The sequence below is a fragment of the Oryctolagus cuniculus genome, chromosome 12 (genome assembly GCF_964237555.1).
Source record: "Oryctolagus cuniculus chromosome 12, mOryCun1.1, whole genome shotgun sequence".
Classification (NCBI taxonomy): Eukaryota; Metazoa; Chordata; class Mammalia; order Lagomorpha; family Leporidae; genus Oryctolagus; species Oryctolagus cuniculus.
In genome coordinates, this window is record NC_091443.1 from 16,534,658 (window position 1) to 16,553,176 (window position 18,519).

The following is an 18,519-nucleotide window of genomic DNA, read 5'->3' on the forward strand; positions in this document are numbered from 1 at the left end:
TTTACTTCCACAATTAGGTGATGGCATTTAAAACATTTGAATTTCAGATACAAATATTATCTGGTTGGGCCTTACTTGATCATATGATCCCTTAGAAACATAATTTTCTCTGGATGATTCTAGAAAATGAATTCAGAGGTTCAAACAACCTTGCTGGCTTAAATTTGGAGGCAGCCAAATGGCAGGGGATGGAGGAGCTACATGCAAACACTGGCTGATAGCCAGTAAAGAAACAAGGAACTCAGTCCTGTAGCTGCAAGGACCTGCGTTATGCCAGCCCGAATAAACTTAAAAGTATGTTTCTCCCTAGAGCCTCCTGGAAAGAATTTTGCAACCCTGCAGGTACGTTCATTTATTCCTTCAAGACCCTTGACAGAAAATCTAATGACAACATTCCTGAAAAACTGACCCACACAGCTATGATAATAACAGGTATTTTCTTAAGCCACTACGTGTGTGCTCAGTTATCATGCAGCAACATAAAACTAATAGGTTGATTTTATTGATCCATTCAAAGCAACAGTTTTTGGTTTTATTAATTTTATGGCTTTTTTTTTTAATTTTGCTGATTTCTTATGTTATCTTTTTTCACTCTCCTAATTGCTTTGGCTTAAATTGTTTCTTAGTTTCTTAATGTGGTATCTTAGATTACTGATTCTAGTTCTTTTTACTTGCAATAAAGCATTGAATACTATAAATTTCCATATAAGCAGTTTTTCACTTGCATTACAAAAAACTTTGATAGACTGTATATTTATTTGATTTCCCTTGAGGCTCTTTCTTTGAGACTTTTTCCATCTTTAAAGGCCTAAAGATGTGTTGGATAACTTTAAAATCTTTCTAAGTTTTCCAGCTATCTTTCTTGTGATTGATTTTTAGTTTAATTACTCTATAGTCCAAGGACCTACTTTGTATAAGTTATATTCTTTTAAATTTGTTAAGGTTTGTTTTTTGTTTATTTTTCTAAACAATTCATATGCTTAAGTAGAATGTATATTCTTCTGTTGGTTAGAATGCTCTAAAATTTTAAATAATGGAAAATCAAATATTGTTGAGGTCATGTATATGCTTACAGTGTAGGACCCCAAAAGCGGTGTCCTCTTGTGACGACCCCAGAAACACAGACTCCAGACCAGACGATGCAATAGAACAGGAGGTAATTTTATTTCATTTGCACAAATGGGCCCTCTACTGCTGCAAGCAGCAAGCAAGCGAGAGGAGCCCCGAGCAGCTATCTCACACAGCTTTTAAGGGGCAAAACCACAAAATTAACATACCATAGGGTGGCGTAAGTTTATTGGGTAACTACAAGGGGAGGAGGTCGTCGAGGAGGAGGAGAAATGGCGGGGGGGGGGCTACGTGCCCTACGTGTCTAAGCTTGGACAAGGGGAGGGGGTCCTTGAAGAGCAGAAAGGGGTGGCTACGTGCCCTACGTGCCTCACGGTTTCTTTGTTAAGCTTGAACAAGCACAGGGGAGGGGGCTTAGGTGCATACCAGGATTTTCTGTCGCCCTTATCTCTGGGTAGTAGCTATCTGCTTTCTCTGTGAACTTAGTTTACTCCCCATTTCCCAGGACTGTTTTATTAAGGCCATTTTTTATGGCGGCTCTTGGCTCCTTTCAACAGATTTTCTGATTATTTTATTTCAACTGCTTAAAACTGCTGTAATTTCCAACTTTGTTTATGTATTTGTTTTTCTTTTCAGAACTATCTTTTTTTGCCTCAAATATTTTGAATTTCTTTTGACAAGCCATACACATAAATATTGTTATATTCTCTTAAAGAAGCCATGCCTTTAACATTATGTAAAATCCCTGTTTATTCCTAAAAATATCCCTCTTGTTCTAAAGTCTACTTTATTGAAAATTATATAACTGCTTCAGCTTTCTTTTGTTTCATGTTGCATGGTATTTTTTTCATTTACTTATTTTACTTTTACCTTATTGTGCCTTTCTATTTAAAGTGGATTTTCTGCAGCAAATAGTTCAGTCCTTGCTTTTTCCCAAGCTGACAACCTGTATCTTTCATATGGTATGTTTTCACTATTAGCATAGAAAGTGACCATTGATAACATGGAATTAGAATGTGATCTTTCAAGCTTTTCCTTGTTATTTTTGTTCTTTGTTTCCCTTTTCTTCGGCTCCTACATTCACTGTGTTGAATTAAGCATTCTTATACCTCCATTTTACCTTATCTTTTGACTTAACTATTTACAGCCATTTAGAGTAATCTTCCTTGGACATAAAACATTAACAGTCTGTGTTGACCTCGAAATAGTATCATTCTGATATACACATACCAAACTAAAACAATTTTAATGGTATGTTCTCAACTTCCTCCTTACATCTCTTATACAATTCTATTATACATTTCACTTTATCTTTTCTATAATTATATATTCTTTCCTTTTCTCTAAATAGTTATATTTTAAATTCAATATTATAAAAACAGATGCCTTTATTTATTGCATTTCAAACACATGCTTTTCAGATGGATTCAAGTTGCTGAATATATTGTATTCCTTATATTTAAAGAAATTTCTCCATTTTTTATTGAGTAGATATGCTGCCAATAAATTTTCTCATTTCATGTTTTTTTTTGGAAAGTTTTACCCTATATTTAGTATGTAGCCTTCAAGTTAAGTTTTTGCTGAATGTACTTACAGAGTTGCATATGTTTTATGACATCTGTATCCAACAAATAAATGCTTAGGCCCAACTTTTTGCTACCATTGCCTGTCTTTCTTCAGAATTTGGATTGTTTCCCATTGAATTTTAAATTTTTAATAGGGTCAAGAAAAGTTGTTAATTGCAATCACTGAGGACAAATGGAGAGCTTTCTCCAGTTTTTCAGGAGTAGGCTACATAATTATCATTAGAGAAGGCCAGAGATGGTGATTGACAACCTCACCAGGACTAAGTCAACTTGGAGAACAGAATGAAGGGTAGACACACCATACTTGCATACCTCCACTATGGCAAATGCCTTATTTCTATCTAGATCAAATGTAAAAATATTTGCCTCAGTTCAAGTAGCATACACTTAGATTTTATTAAATATATAATAATGACACTGGATTTGTCTCTGATTCATACAGTTTTTCAAATTTAAGTAAGCTTTTTTAATTTTAAAGTTTTGGAGTTACAGAAAGGTTGCAAAGGCAATATACAAAGGTGCTCTACTCCCCACATCCAGTTCCTCCTGTAATGTCTTTGAATTACAATAGTGCATTTATCAGAACACATGAACTGATATCTATACATTATAATAGGTAAACTCCATAGTAATTGGATTTCATTCATCTTCCCCTAATTTCCATTTTTGCACTCAAGAATCCAAGCTAAGATATTAAAATACACCAAATCATCATGTCTCCTGAGCTCTGGGAGTTTCTTACTTTCTGTGCTTTTAACAAATAATTGTGAGAGTACTGATGTTTTTCTTGTGGTTATATTGAGTTTATCGTATGAGGATGAAGAACACAGGGATAAGGTGCCATTCTCAATTCATCATGTTCAGTGTCCCTGAGATCAACGTGACTTGTTACTGATCATGGGATGATATGTTCCAGATTTCTCCACTGGAAAGCTACTTTCTTTTCCCTGTTTTATTCTGTACAATTTGGAAGCCAGAGACCGTATAGCTCCCATTTATGGGGATTGAAAAGTGTGATTTACCTCCCTGAAAGTATCTACATAGCTTATTTAGTAATATTTCCAAGGAAGATTTTCCTCTTCTCCAGAATTTATTTATTCAATCATTTACTTATATCAATGTGAATTTGAAGGATTAGTGTTTAGCCTAGTGCTTGAGAAATTTGTATCCCACATCAGAGTGCATGGGCTTAATTACCAACTCTGGCTTCTGATTCCAGCTTCCTGATAATGCAGCCTCTGGGAGTCAGCAGTGATGGCTCAAGAAATTTGTTCCCAATTGAAACTGAGTTCCCAGTTCCTGGGCCAGTTCCAACTGTTGCAGAGTAAAGGAGCAGATGGGATCACTTTCTCTCTCTCTCTCTCTCTCTCTCTCTCTCTCTCTCTCTCCACACACACACACACACACACACACACACACTCCGTCTTACAAAGAAAGCTTATTGTGGTATGCAAAGTTTTGAAATCCATGCTTTGGTCTTCAAAAAAGTTCATGGAAAAAATATGTTATATAAAAACTATCCATGGATTTCATTTTTGAACCAAAATAAAAATTTTAAATTCTAAAACATTGTTGAAGTGCCCTCATATGTATTCAGTAGAAAATACTTTAAATTTTAAAATACTTTTAAATTTTGAATTTCCATCTTTTTTCACACTAGTGATATGCAGCACAATACTCTTTCACAACACAGAGAATTTAGCATCAAGCTACAGTTCCTAGCTGACCACACAACCACAGAGGTAATGACCAACACTCTTAGTGTACTCTTACTAAACTATGATATTCAATAGCCACATTGTCTACTTATGGTATTTTCAACATGCAATGGTTTTATTGGAATGCAATTTCAACATGAATGAAGAAGCAACTGTATCAGTATCTATCCCTACACTAAACATGAGTCTACATCAGTATCTACGATAGTACCACATCATTTATTCCAGCACTCCTGCCTTGTTTAATTGTGATATCTCATTCCAAAAGAAAGAATCATGGCCCCACCATTGCCACTCATTTATATGTTCAATCACAGTAAACATTTATATTGTTTTTAGAATTGTTAGTCTGTATTCCCAATTAGATTGCAGTGCTATGCATACTTGTTATGGGTTTATTCTTTAAATTACCAGTTACTGCCAAGTTACTTAGGTCAAGAACTATTTTCTCTTTTGCTTCCTCTAAAGTTACAGTATGTGTTTGAAATACAGTTAGACAAATTTATCACAGTTTTTATTCTACCTTGGGAGCCCCTTCCCTGCAAGCTGACTCAATCTATGATCCATTGATTTATTTTCACATAGTCTGTATCTGGATTTACTTTTTTTGTAGATTAACATCATCTTAATTGGTTAATCCATGCTGTTTTAATTGTATATCAGAGATGAGATAATTTATAATGAACAGAATTAATTGGCTGATGGCTCCAGGGTCTGAGAAATCCATAATCAGGGTGCCCTCATCTCGTGAGAGTCTTCTTGCTGTGTCATAACATGGTTAAGGTTAAAAAGAAAGCAAATTTCTAATAGTGAATTTTCAAGGACACATTCAAACTATAGCAAGAATCCAGCATCATTTATAGAGAAAACTTTTCTTTTTTCCTTATATTGCCTTTGCACGTTTGTAAAAATCAGTTGACTGTACTAGTGTGTGTTTGTTTATTGTGAAGTATGAGTTTCCAACTCTGTTCCATTGTTATATGTAACTATATTTGGGTCAAATAGTGTGTTGTCTTGATTAGTGTAGATAGATAACAAGTACTGAAATCAGGTGGCATGTGTCTGCTAATTTTGCTCTTTATCAAACCATTTTGGCCACTGTGATTCTTTGCTTTGTCAACTGAATTTTAGAATTATAATATTAATATCCAAAAATACAATATTTAATTGATATCATTTTGAACCTAAATGGAAAATGAGGAATAATTTATCTCCCAATATTGAAAATTCATGGTGAACATGGAATATCTCCATTTATTTAGATATTCTTTAATTTCTTTCATTAGTACTTTGCTGTTTTTAACATAGAGATTTTGTATATGTACTATTAGGTATATACTACTAGATCTAAGTACTTTGTTTTTGAGTGGGGGTATTTATTGTAAATGGTACTGATTTTTTTTTCTTTTCCAATTCCAAGTGTTCATTGATGATTATAAGAAAGCAATTGATTTTATATGTTTGTCTATACCTTGTGACCTGTTAAACTTGATTTTACTTCCTAGACATTATTTTTACACTAGTCATAAACATGTTCTTTTTAAAAATATTTATTTATTTACTTGAAAGTCAGAGATACACAGAGAAGGAGAGGCAGAGAGAGAGAGAGAGAGAGATCTTCCATCTGCTGGTTCACTCCCCAATTGGCTGCAATGGCTGGAGCTGCGTCAATCCAAAGCCAGGAGCCAGGAGCTTCTTCCTGGTCTCCCACGCGGGTACAGGGGCTCAAGGACTTGCGCCATCTTCTACTGCTTTCCCAGGCCATAGCAGAGAGTTGGATCGGAGGTGGAGCATCAGGGACTCGAACCGGCGCCCATATAAGATGCCAGCACTGAAGGTGGTGGCTTTACTTGTTATGCCACTAATGTTGGCCCCAAACATGTTGTTCTTAAAGAAAGTGAAGTTAGTTTTTCTTTTCCTACCTATATATCGTTGATCTCTTTCTTGTATTGCTGAACTAAGTAGAACTTTTTAGAGAATTAATCTCTTTTTGATTACATAATATGCTTAATTTTCTCAGATAATTTTTTACATGTCTCAAAGTCTGATTCATTTGAAATTAATGTAGCTCCTTAAGTTTCCTCTTAACTACTGTCACCATGGTTTATCTTTCTCCATACATTTATTTCACCTGAGTTTTTTTTTTTTTTTTTTGACAGGCAGAGTGGATAGTGAGAGAGACAGAGAGAAGGGTCTTCCTTTTGCCGTTGGTTCACCCTCCAAAGGCCGCCACAGCTGGCGCGCTGCAGCCGGCGCACCGCGCTGATCCGAAGGCAGGAGCCAGGTGCTTATCCTGGTCTCCCATGGGGTGCAGGGCCCAAGCACCTGGGCCATCCTCCACTGCACTCCCGGGCCACAGCAGAGAGCTGGCCTGGAAGAGGGGCAACAGGGACAGAATCCGGCGCCCCAACCAGGACTAGAACCCGGTGTGCCGGCGCCACTAGGTGGAGGATTAGCCTAGTGAGCCGCGGCGCCGGCTCACCTAAGCCTTTATATTTAAAATGATTTTCTTGTAAATAACATATAGTTGAGAGTTTTAAAGAATATAGTCTGGGGCCGGCACAGCAGCTCAGTATGTTAATCCTCCGCCTGAGGTGCCAGCACCCTGGGTTCTAGTCCCTGTCGGGGCGCCGGTTTCTGTCCTGGTTGCTCCTCTTCCAGGCCAGCTCTCTGCTGTGGCCCGGGAGTGCAGTGGAGGATGGCCCAGGTCCTTGGGCACTGCACCCGCATGGGAGACCAGGAGAACCACCTGGCTCCTGGCTTCGGATCAGCACACTGCGCCGACTACAGCGACCATTGGAGGGTGAACCAACAGTAAAAGGACACCTTTGTCTCTGTCTCTCTCTCTCTCCCTGTCCACTCTGCCTGTCAAAAAAATAATATATATATAGTCTGGTATAAATCTGAATACCCTAAGGATTAAGTCATTTTTTTTTTTTTTTTTGTAAATTCCACAGGGTCTCAAATAGCATCTATAAAGTCCTTTCAAGCCTCTTAGTTCAGCTCAAGTCCCAGGAGTTTATAGATGGTCCCCGGTCAGTTTTTCTCTGTAGCAGGTTTCTCTTTGGAAGGAGCTGTTACTATTTTGGGCCCTGTATCTTTTCTAAAAGGTCAGATTTAAAGGAGGGGATCGGAGAAGGGGAAGAACATGGAAAGAGAGAAATAGAATCTGGCCCTGGTGGTTCAGACAGCGGAAGTTATGAAGAACAGGGAGGTGGAAGATCAGTTAATACAGTTGCTATGGTTGCCAATTTTCCTTGGCTGCTTTTTTTTTTTTATTATTCTGAGGCATTTTAATTGGAGTCATTAATTTTTCTAGGAAAAAAAGTCCTATCATTTTCCATTTTGATGCTTCTAAGTAGCAATCAAAATAGTTACCCCACTCTAGTTGCTTAATTTTCTCAGCTTTTAAGATTGCATAGGCAAAATCACCAGTGTGGTTGTATCGAAGTTACCCCATACTGGCCACTTAAAAGATGCATCATCTCTACCAATGTTCACCCGCATAGATTGTTGCAAGTTTGAGCTCCAAAAGGATTGTGCTTGGATCCTACTGTAGTGCTGACAGGGCTTGATTGTTAGATGACCCAGAAATTTCAGTTTTGGATGCCTTGTTTCTTATTTCCCTTTGGAGAGACAAAAATCTAAGGATTTGAATGTGGAGGACCAAGTGTGCTGTTTTGAGCTGTCTGCTTGCCTTGTGTATCCAAGTGTCCATTCCTGGCCATCTAATATTACTGTGGGGGCTTGGAGTGTCCTTCCGTGGGTAATAATCTATGGGGTGGGGGGTATGGCAGACCCTACAGGACTGCCCACGTCTCAGGATTTAATCTCAGATGCCTCCTGTAAGCCCCTAGTCATCTGAAGTAATGAACGGACAATGTAGACAGCAAGAAGACGTCCTGCAGGCAGGTAGATAGAGTCACCTAGGCAGATGGAGCGTGATGGAGCAGAGTCAGTAAGCACGTGATCTCACCGTTCCCTTGTTTTTGTCTCACTGAACTGCATTTCAAGACTTTGTTCTGATCTAATGGAAAACACACTACCTTTTCCCCCAGTCAACTCCCTTCTCAGTGTTCTTTTACAGAAGGATATATTATATTAAAATTGGGAATTCCTGTCTCCATTACCTTGTTTATAGAAGGTCACATAATCCACATCTAGAATATGGACGATTTCCTAAATACACACAGGGTCCTCAACCAATAACTGGGAGGTCTGTGACCCAGGAGAGACTCACTCTTCTAGCTGGGACTCCGGAGGATCTGGTAGGCTGACAGTGGGATCTGGCTGGTACCATGGAGCCGCTGCCACATGGAGCTCCAACTGGTCTAGGGTGGACTGCTCTGGAGCCTACTGTGGTCACAAAGACTACTGAGTGAAATAATCAGAGTGTGATTGGAAAAAATCAAAGTTAAAGTTTAGCTAACCACTCAAACCGAGGACTTAAACATGGGAACAACCAGTCAGTTGCCTGAATTGGCTATTTTATTAGCCTGAGTTTGGTTACAGGTTTTATACTTTTTTTAAAAAAAAGATTTTATTTATTTATTTGAGAGATAGAGTTATAGACAGAGATGGGGAGAAACAGAGAGAGAGGTCTTCCATCTGCTGGTTCACTCCCCAAATGGCAGCAACGGCAGGAGCTGAGCTGATCTAAAGCCACATGGATGCAGTGGCCCAAGCACTTGGGCCATCTCCCACTGCTTTCCCAGGCCATAAGCAAAGAGCTGGATTGGAAGAGGAGCAGCCAGGACATGAACCAGTGCCCATATGGTATTCTGGTGCCGCAGGTGGAGGCTTAGCCTACTATGCCACAGCTTGGCCCGGTTTTATACTTTTCTTACAAGATATGTACGTGCATTTAATCAGATTTAAACAATACAAGTTAATGTGTGGTTATCAATCACATTAAAAATCAAATTCTATCTCATAATAGCTAACATTCTTCACTGTTGATTAAAGAGGGCCCTTACATTCCCCCACTCTGTGTTATCTATATGCCAAGAGAGGTCATTAATCACTCTTCTATAATGACCTTAAGACATAAAGCTCATCCCTTCCTGAAGTGCAATAGATTTTTCCCTGGTCATAGGAAGAGTTTGCTGAGAGGTCATGTCATGTGGGAACCAGCCACAGGGAGTCTTCACAGCATGGGCACTGTCCCAGTTGATTTTAGGCCTCTCTAGTAAGCATTCCACTCTTAGGATCATGGAAGTAATTGCTAATGTAGTTGGATTTAAATTTAATTTCTAACTCTTTTGTTTGTGGCATTATTTTTTCTGTTTCCTTTGTGTTTTTTTTTCTTTCTTCTTCCATTTCAATTGAACAGTTTATATGATTTCATTTCATCCAGGATTATAAGTTTTCCAACCTCTCTCCCATATCAAACATGAATTTTCTTCCTGTTAAGTGAGACAAGAAGCTGAAACAGGCTAGAATGATACTGCTTTCCCTCCCTTGCCTGGTAAGAGGCCTCCGAATTGCCCTCTGGTGAGGTCCTTCCCCCTGGATTTTAGGCTTTGTTAGGTATAAGGGCCTGTGAAGGTTCATTAAACCTGCCCTTCCAGGGAGTAGGCACTTGAAGGCTTCACAAATATGCTGAGACTACTCATTTGTGATGAGTTAATTGATCTTTCTGGGCATTATTTTTACAGTAGGACTGACCAACTCTCCATTACCCCAAAGTGCATTCAATCAACACTGAACTATAAAGACAAATAGGGTGGGTGTCGTAGCACAGGTTAGCTTGTCGCTTAGAATGTCCACACTTCTAATGCATCCAGGAAAGTAGCACATAATGGCCCAAGTGCTTGGGTCCCTGCCACCCATGTGGTAGACCAACGTGGAGTTCCTGGCTCCTGGCCTCAGCCTGGCCCAAATGTGGCTATCATGTGCATTCAAGGAGTGACCCAGTGGACAGTGGATCTCTCTCTCTTGCTCTCTCTGCCTTTCTACCAAGTTAATAAATAATTTATAAAGAACAAAAGTAAAGCCACATTAGAAATAGTAATAATAGAATGAATAATCTGCTAAGAACATTGTGAGGAATAAGTTTAGTTACAGAAAAATGCACCCAAAGAGTAACTCATTGATGAGAAAAAAAAATGATAGATATGTAAGTCAAACAAAGAGTATTCAGAAAGGTATAATTAATAATCATGTAAAAGGAAAATGAAAGCAAATGAAATAAAATATTTGAAGGCAGTATTTAAAAATTCCTGAAATGAAAGAAGACTTGAATCTGGAAGTCAGGCCAGGAAATAGGACATGGAACATGTGTTAAGGTTGTATTGAATCAGGAAGACAGAAAAAGTCAAAACAAGAGAAGTGTACTTAAGATGCATGCTTTTGTTAATATATTAGTGGGGATACTCTACTACAGAGTTTTTCTTTATAAAAACCCCAAGTGACGTGATTTATAGAAAAATAGTATAGTAAGATGTTAGTAAGATAGTTGAATATGTGATCAGCATTACAAAAGGAAAATCATTTCTATGTACATTCAGTCCTCATTATCTGCAGAGGACTGATTCCGGGCTGCTGCGGATAACAAAATATGTGGATGGTCAACTCTGTTATATAAAATGTCATGATACGTGCACATATTCTACACATATCTTTTAAAGATTTATTTATTTATTTATTTGAAAGTCAGAGTTACACAGAGAGAAAAGGAGAGGCAGAGAGAGAGAGATAGGTCTTCCATACACTGGTTCACTCCCCAGTTGGCCGCAACAGCCAGAGCTGCACTGATCCAAAGCCAGGAGCCAGGAGGTTCTTCCAGGTCTCCCATGTGGGTTCAGGGGCCCGAGGACTTGGGCCATCTTACATTGCTTTCCCAGTCCATAGCATAGATCTGGATTGGAAGTGGAGCAGCTAGGACTTGAACCAGCGCTCATATGGGATGCCAGCACTGCAGGTGGCGGCTTTACCCGCTATGCCACAGTGCCGACCCCTCTTGTATACTTTAAATCATCTCTGCATTTCTTATAATATGTAACACAATGCAAATGCTACATAAATAGATTGTTGTATTTTAGGAATAATGAGACAAAAATCCTGTACATGTTTAGTAGAGATGCAATTTTTTTTGGAAAAGTTGATAACACAGTTGGTTAAATCTGTAGATTTCTAATCCATGATGCAGATGGCTGACTCCAACAGCAACAAAGAGTTATATAATACAATTTAAATATAAATGTAACAAATATATGTATAATTTATGTCTAATTTAAATATATTACTGTCCATAGCAACAGAGATATACATATATCAAGAACTAGGTCTAACAAAAGTGTGCTAATACTTTATGGAAGAAATTCAATATTTCATTGAAGGATATACAAATTGAAGTAAACAAAATTCTGTGATTGCAAAATCTTTATATTTTCTTAACTAATCTCAGGTAACCACACTGAACTAAATAAAGGAAGTTAAATAATATATTCTAGTTAAAATGCAAGCTGTATTTGTTGAGGAATTTTTCAATTGATTCTATAATTTATGTGGAAACACAAAGACCCCAGACTGCGAAGTCATGTCTGAGAAAGAATAGCAAAACTGAAGATTTTTCCACTATGAATTACTGCTATTGTATTAATTTTTCACTGATAAGTAACAAATTACCACAAACTTAATGCTATTAAACAGAACACAAATGTGTCCAACAGATGCTGTGAGTTGGGTGTGGCCTAGTTGGGTCCTTTGTGCAGGCTCACGCAAGCCTGCATTTGAGGTGTTCACCAAGCTTTATTTGCATCCGGAAACTGGAGGACAGAAAAAAATACTTCCAAGTTCAAATCGTTGATCAAATTCATTCTTGGCAGTTGCAGAGATAACGGTGTCTCACTTCTTAATGAACAGAGGAGTCGCTCTCTCCTCAAAAGGCCCAGTCCTTCTTTGACAGGCTTTCACCTGACTAACTTAGGCCCATTCAAGGTCATCTCTTTTTGGGTTAATAGATATTTTTCTTGCACTTGCAAAACCCATTCACCTTTGCCATATAAAATAATCAGGGGAGTGGCAGGTTATATTTATTGATTAAAACCAAATCACAGGTTTTTCCCACATTCAGGAGTAAGGGGTTATCCCACGTTTGTGACTATTTTGGGTAGAGTGGGTGACTGTGTAGTAATCAATATGCACACAGATCCATTCATATATGGACACATGAATGCAAGAGAGATGGCATTACACATGTCTGGTGGTGGCAATAGTGATGTTGTAACAACAAATCATAGAATTTTAAACACTTGATTTGGACGAGACTCGATTACATATGTAGATAATTAGATTTTAAAAACAGCAAAACATGTATAAGACAACTGGGTGATCTTGGGTAAGGAAAAAAATTACCAAAGATGACACAAACAGTACCAATAGAAAGGCTGATACATTGAATTTCTGTAAAGTTGAGATTTTCATAAAAGGATAGCATAAAGAAAATAAAAACCCACATCTTCCCGGGGAAAACTTGAGGGATAAGATAGAGAAGACGAGGCTTTTGCTATGCTGACCATTGCTTGCTAAGGACCAGGTCTTGGCTGCTTTGGAGGGAGGTACTAACCTTAGGCTACCCTGAAAAAAGGCCAGGGAGGTTGTACCTATAAGGGGCCGGCACTATGGCATAGCGGGTAAATCCTCTGCCTGCAGTGCTGGCATCCCATATGGGCGCTGGTTCAAGTCCCAGCTGCCCCACTTCTGATCCAGCTCTCTATGGCCTGGGAAAGCAGTGGAAGATGGCCCAAGTCCTTCGGCCCCTGCACCTGCGTGAGAGATCTGGAAGAGGCTCCTGGCTCCTAGCTTCTGGCTTCAGATGGGTGCAGTTGTGGCCAGCTGGGGAGTGAACCAGCAGATGGAAGACCTCTCTCTCTCTCTCTCTCTCTCTCTCTCTCTGCTTCTCCTTCTCTCTCTGTGTAACTGACTTTCAAATAAATTAAAAAAAAAAAGATTAAAAAAAGAGATTCAAAGGATGGGTTTGATGCCTAGAGTACAATAAAGAAGTGAGGGTACCCAAGACATGGAGTAAATAATGGTTTCTTAATTTTCTGGGAAGATTAATATTTCTGAAAAAAAAAGATTGCACTTTTAAATCATGAGATGATATTTGTTGGCAAGTCTTGAAGCCAAAACTTAGAATTTTAACGTTGTAAATTTGCTTAGATGTCTATTATTTTGTGAAGGTAGCCCAAACAATATTATACAAATGGTTAGCACTTTTAGAAAGAAAAAAATACTATCACCTTCGTTTTCCAATCGTATTTTATAATGTATCTACTGATTCATTGAAATGATACTTTTACAAATAGGAAGTTTAGCAAAAATAGCTAGCAGGTTATTTAAATGAGCCATGTTCTTTGATTTCTTTTAAGATTGATTTATTTATTTGAAAGTCAGAGTTACACAGAGAGAGAAGGAGAAGCAGAGAGAGAGAGAGAGAGAGAGAGAGAGAGAGGTCTTCCATCCGCCAGTTCACTCCCCCAGTTGGCCGCAATGGCTGGAGTTGCCCTGATCCGAAGCCAGGAGCCAGGAGCTTCCTCCGGGTCTCCCACGTGGGTGCAGTGGCCCAAGGACCTGGGCCATCCTCCACTGCCATCCCAGGCCATAGCAGAGAGCTGGATCGGAAGAGGAGCAGCCGGGAAGTAGAACTGGTGCCCATATGGGATGCTGGGGCTTCAGGCCAGGGCGTTAACCCACTGCGCCACAATGCTGGCCCCGCCCTTTGATTTTTAAAAATGTAATTGCATGCAGTGTAAGTACAGAATAATTTTTTATTTGGCAAATATGTAAGTATATGTCAAAGTAGTTTTATTTTAAAAATCAGCAAGAAAAGTGTGCACGTATACCCTTGGTGCTTATGAGCCAGACAAACCATGCCTCTGCTCAGTAAACTTTCTTCTGTGAACAAAGACTTCTTTCCAGGGAAATGCCCCTTCTTCCAGGCCTACTCTGGGAGCTGCCATTTTCTTGCACAAATCTGCCCTAGTTGAAGGTTATTTGCCTGGGATTAGCAGTCACCGTCCTAAGGAAATAACAATCTCCCACAGTACAGGCTTTATATGGTTCTGACCTATCTGAAACTGGCCTCATCTACAGCCTCCCAAGATGATAACTTGGATTCAGAGAGACACAATGTAGGCCCCTCTCTCCCTACATGAACCACCATATATGGAACTCTCTTTCTAGAATAAAGGAATGAATGAAAGAAACCATTCCACTATAATGTTTCAAAAACACCTTTGTAATTCTTCCTTACAATCACTTTAAACCTTAGGCAAATTTCTGTTAATATATTCAGTGCTGCAAAGCAATTGCTGAGGATGGGCTGCTAATCAAATCAATAGAACAAGAATTTGGGACTAAAATTTTAATTCAGCTTAGCCTTTCTTCTGAATGGATGGAGAGGAACCATCTTCCAGGGTTATCCTATAGCCTCTCCCCTGTTACTTACAATGTTTTGCACACTTCCATTCTTGTACCTGAGGCTAGGGCTTTGACTGCTGCTTCTGCCTCCCCTCTGTGAGACACCCGCTTCTAGGTCAATTAGAGCCTCATTGAGGGTGCCCAAGGTCTGAGTACGCTGCTGACACTGGAATGTTGGGGCAGACCAGGAATTAGGGAAAGCAGTATGCTGAGCACAGGTGTAGAGTTCCACGTACTCTAAGGTGGGGAGAAAGCGGGTGGGTTTACTAAAACAGAAGGTAGGTCTGCTCTGGAGTTGTCTGTGTTCTTACTCAGGAACTTGTAATGCTGATATCTGCAGACACTGTTCCATTCTGTGGATATTCCTTTCAAGCTATCTTCATCAGTCCTAGGATGATGGATTATGTTTATTTTTCCTTTTGTCTGTTTTTCTTCTACAGTTTTAAGTTTCATATATAATTTAACATAAATTTTTATAAATCTCACACAATTCAAGTAATCTTTCCAAGGAAAATTGTGTAATTTTAAGCAATCATATTATTTAGAAAATGTTTTTGTGTTCTTTTATTGCTCCAGGTTAATAATCCTGTACTGAAATACTTGTTAATTTGCTTAAGATTTTAAATGCTTCTTGAAAAATGTCTACAAATTTATGCTTTTATCAACAATCCTGAATATTGCCACAGCAGAACAGAATATCATACCAAAAATGTCTGACATTTGAAATTGTAGTTTTCATGTGGGCTCAATTAATCTCCTTTTCGATCTTTTAAGTAAAACTGGGAACATAATAATCTTTTCATTCAACAAATACTAATTGATTGTTATCACTAAGCAACACTAAGAACAAGAGAGATATATTCCATAACCCAACTAGTTTATTGGTTTGAAGACAGAAACTATGTTACTAATTGTAGAAACAAATGCACCAAAATTATTGGAATGGGGTCAGGAAAGACTTCCTAGGAAATGGAGTGATTTGTAAGCTGAGATTCAGAGAAATGTGGATAGGAACCACCTGGATGTAGGTAAAATAAAAAAGAAAAGCATCATAGGTTGAAAGGAAGGGGTAGAGGCCTGTGGTTAGGGATTTAGGTAACGCTGAGAATGTGGGTAGACCAGATGCCAGTAGTGTAGGCCTTGTAGTACAAGGAGTGTTTAATGTAGAATGGTATTGAATGTATTGAGGTGTGACATTTGCACAGGGAAGCAAGACACTGGTTAAGAATTATAAGGAGAATAATATAATATCATTTACATTTTAGAAAAATCTTTCAGGGGTCAGGCATTAGGCCTAACAGTTAACTTGCAGGTTAAGAAGCCTGCATCCAATTTTGGAGTACCTTAGATAGCTGGCTCCAGTTTCCAATTCTAGCTTCCTGCCAATGGAGTCCCTGGAGACAACAGTGATGGCTCGGTGGTTTAGTCCCTGCCACCCACATGGGAGACCTGGGTTCAGTTCCCATCTCCTGTCTCCAACCCTGTACCTAGTCCAGGCTACTGCAGGCCTTTGGAAGGTAAACCAGCAGAGAGGAGCTCTTTCTTTCTCTTTCTGCTTCTCAATTATCAAATACATGAAAAAAAGAAAAGAAAAGAAATATCTCTTGGGTTTTAGACACAGAATAGTGAGGATCAGAGAGAGATTGTTCAGCAGAAGAGAGCTTGGGGCCGTGATAGAAGATGGTAGATTTGACTGGATGGGAAAGGAGTTGAGAGCCTTGTGGCACCTGGGACCACCGAGATGAGAAAAAAGAATCACACGTGGCTTTCTGGTTCCCACCTAGAACAAGAGAGAGAAGGACCTGAAAGGACAAGTGTCAAGATGTAGTTTGCTCTGGACATGGTGCCTTTTAGGCACTACAAAGCTGGATATAGCAGGCTGAAGGGATGGAGGATTCAAACGGACAAGATGGAGGATGAGGAGAGACACAATCTTGGCAGGAAGTTTTCCAGAAAAGCAATGAATCAAGATGCTTCTAAAATGAAGTTTCTAATGTATTGAGAATGCACCCTCCCCCTGAGCCCCAGATTACACTGTGTTTCCTTTTTAATAACATTTGCATTGCCCCTAACTCCTTCATGGTTTGGCTTTGCTTTATTCGGAGGAAGCAGAATGTCATGAAATGATTTCTTCTCTTTATTTCTGGGTTACCACGGCCTGAGTGCTAGAGTCATAAAAGTTTAAGACAAATATAAAAATATGACATAAAACATAAAGCCCAAAAGTTAAAATTAAAGACATCACAACATAAAAACATAAAATGTTTGCACAAGTTTATGTAAGATCACATGGATCTGTTATAATAGAAAAAAAATCCTGAAATGACACCAAATCTGTCTGAGGGCTGAGTTTCCCTGATACGCCTGATTTTAATCATTTGATGCACACAAGGACTCAAGCGATAATGGCTCAGTATTGTTATGGACTAGATATGCGCATTTGCCTCCTCTATCAATTAATATGCTTTTTTGTTTACAATAACAAGTAAAATACCTTTCACAGTCACGGATACTATAAACATTCAGTTTAAGAACACCAGCATTTTAATTTTTTTCCTGGTTTGATATCGTTGTACTAGTACAATTGTATCCAAGTCATTCATTTCACAAAGTAAATTATAAATTATTTCACTGAATCATTTTTAACCCATGTAAGAAGCTCTAATTTTAAAACAATTTTATTACAGGTGATTATGTTGTCATGACCATATATTTTGAATTGAGTAGAAGAATGGGCTACTTCACTATTCAGACATACATTCCCTGTATACTGACTGTGGTTTTATCCTGGGTGTCATTTTGGATTAAAAAAGATGCTACACCAGCAAGAACAGCATTAGGTAAGTTACCAAAAAAAATGCCCTCTGCAAAAATAGTGAGTAATTTTAATACAGATATATCCATAAAAATACCTTTCATCAAAGAGACTTTGTAAAGATGTAATTGATCTAATTTAGAGCTACTTGAACTACACTTAAATTTATTTTTAATGATCCAAGTTAGTGTCCTTTCTGACAAGGAAATTCCATATATGCTGCTCAAATTAAGATGCGGTTAGGGATTCAAAGTAAATCAGGTGTCTCACCTGAATCTAAGCCTTAAAGCTGGTATCATTACAAAATGTAGGTCCACCCTGAGATCTGTCAACTCAGAAGTCTCACTACAATAGGTAAGCAAACAGAACTTGTCATACATCTTGTGGGATGAAAGACATAATATTAGTAGGATTGAGGCTGGCATTGTGGTGCAGGGGTTTAAGTCACCTCTTGTTACACCAACATCCCATGTTGGAGTGCCAGTTCAAGCCCCAGCTACTCTGCTTCTGATCGTTTCTTGTTAAAGAATCTGGGAAAGCAGTGTAAATGGACCCAAGTTCTTAGACCCTTGCCACCAACGTGGAAGATGTGGATAGAGTTCTGGGATCCTGGCTTTGGCCTGGCCTAGCTCTCTGATTTCACCATTTGGGGAGTGAACCAGCATGTGGAAGATTGTCTCTCTCTCTTCCTCTCTGTGTCTCTTCCCAGCTCCCCACTACTCTCTCTTTCAAATAAATAAATCATAATCTTTAAAAAAAAATACTGGTAGGGTTATCTCAAATAAAAAAAAAAAGTTCTGCTCGTATATGGCTACCTTGGCAGCAAACAAGAACTTTTAAAAAACATAATGTTTTAAAATTTGAATTATACACATTTGGAGTGTATAGTGTGATAATTCAATATGTG

General features: G+C 38.6%; 1 protein-coding gene across 1 annotated transcript in view; it reads left to right on the forward strand.

Annotated features, from left to right (window-relative positions):
* GABRG3 (gamma-aminobutyric acid type A receptor subunit gamma3) overlaps window positions 1-18,519 on the forward strand; it is a 666,707-nt gene that overhangs the window by 629,138 nt on the left and 19,050 nt on the right. The window contains exon 7 of the mRNA XM_051822228.2: window positions 17,485-17,637. Coding sequence (XP_051678188.1) covers window positions 17,485-17,637 — 153 coding nt within the window. The remainder of the gene's footprint in view (window positions 1-17,484; window positions 17,638-18,519) is intronic.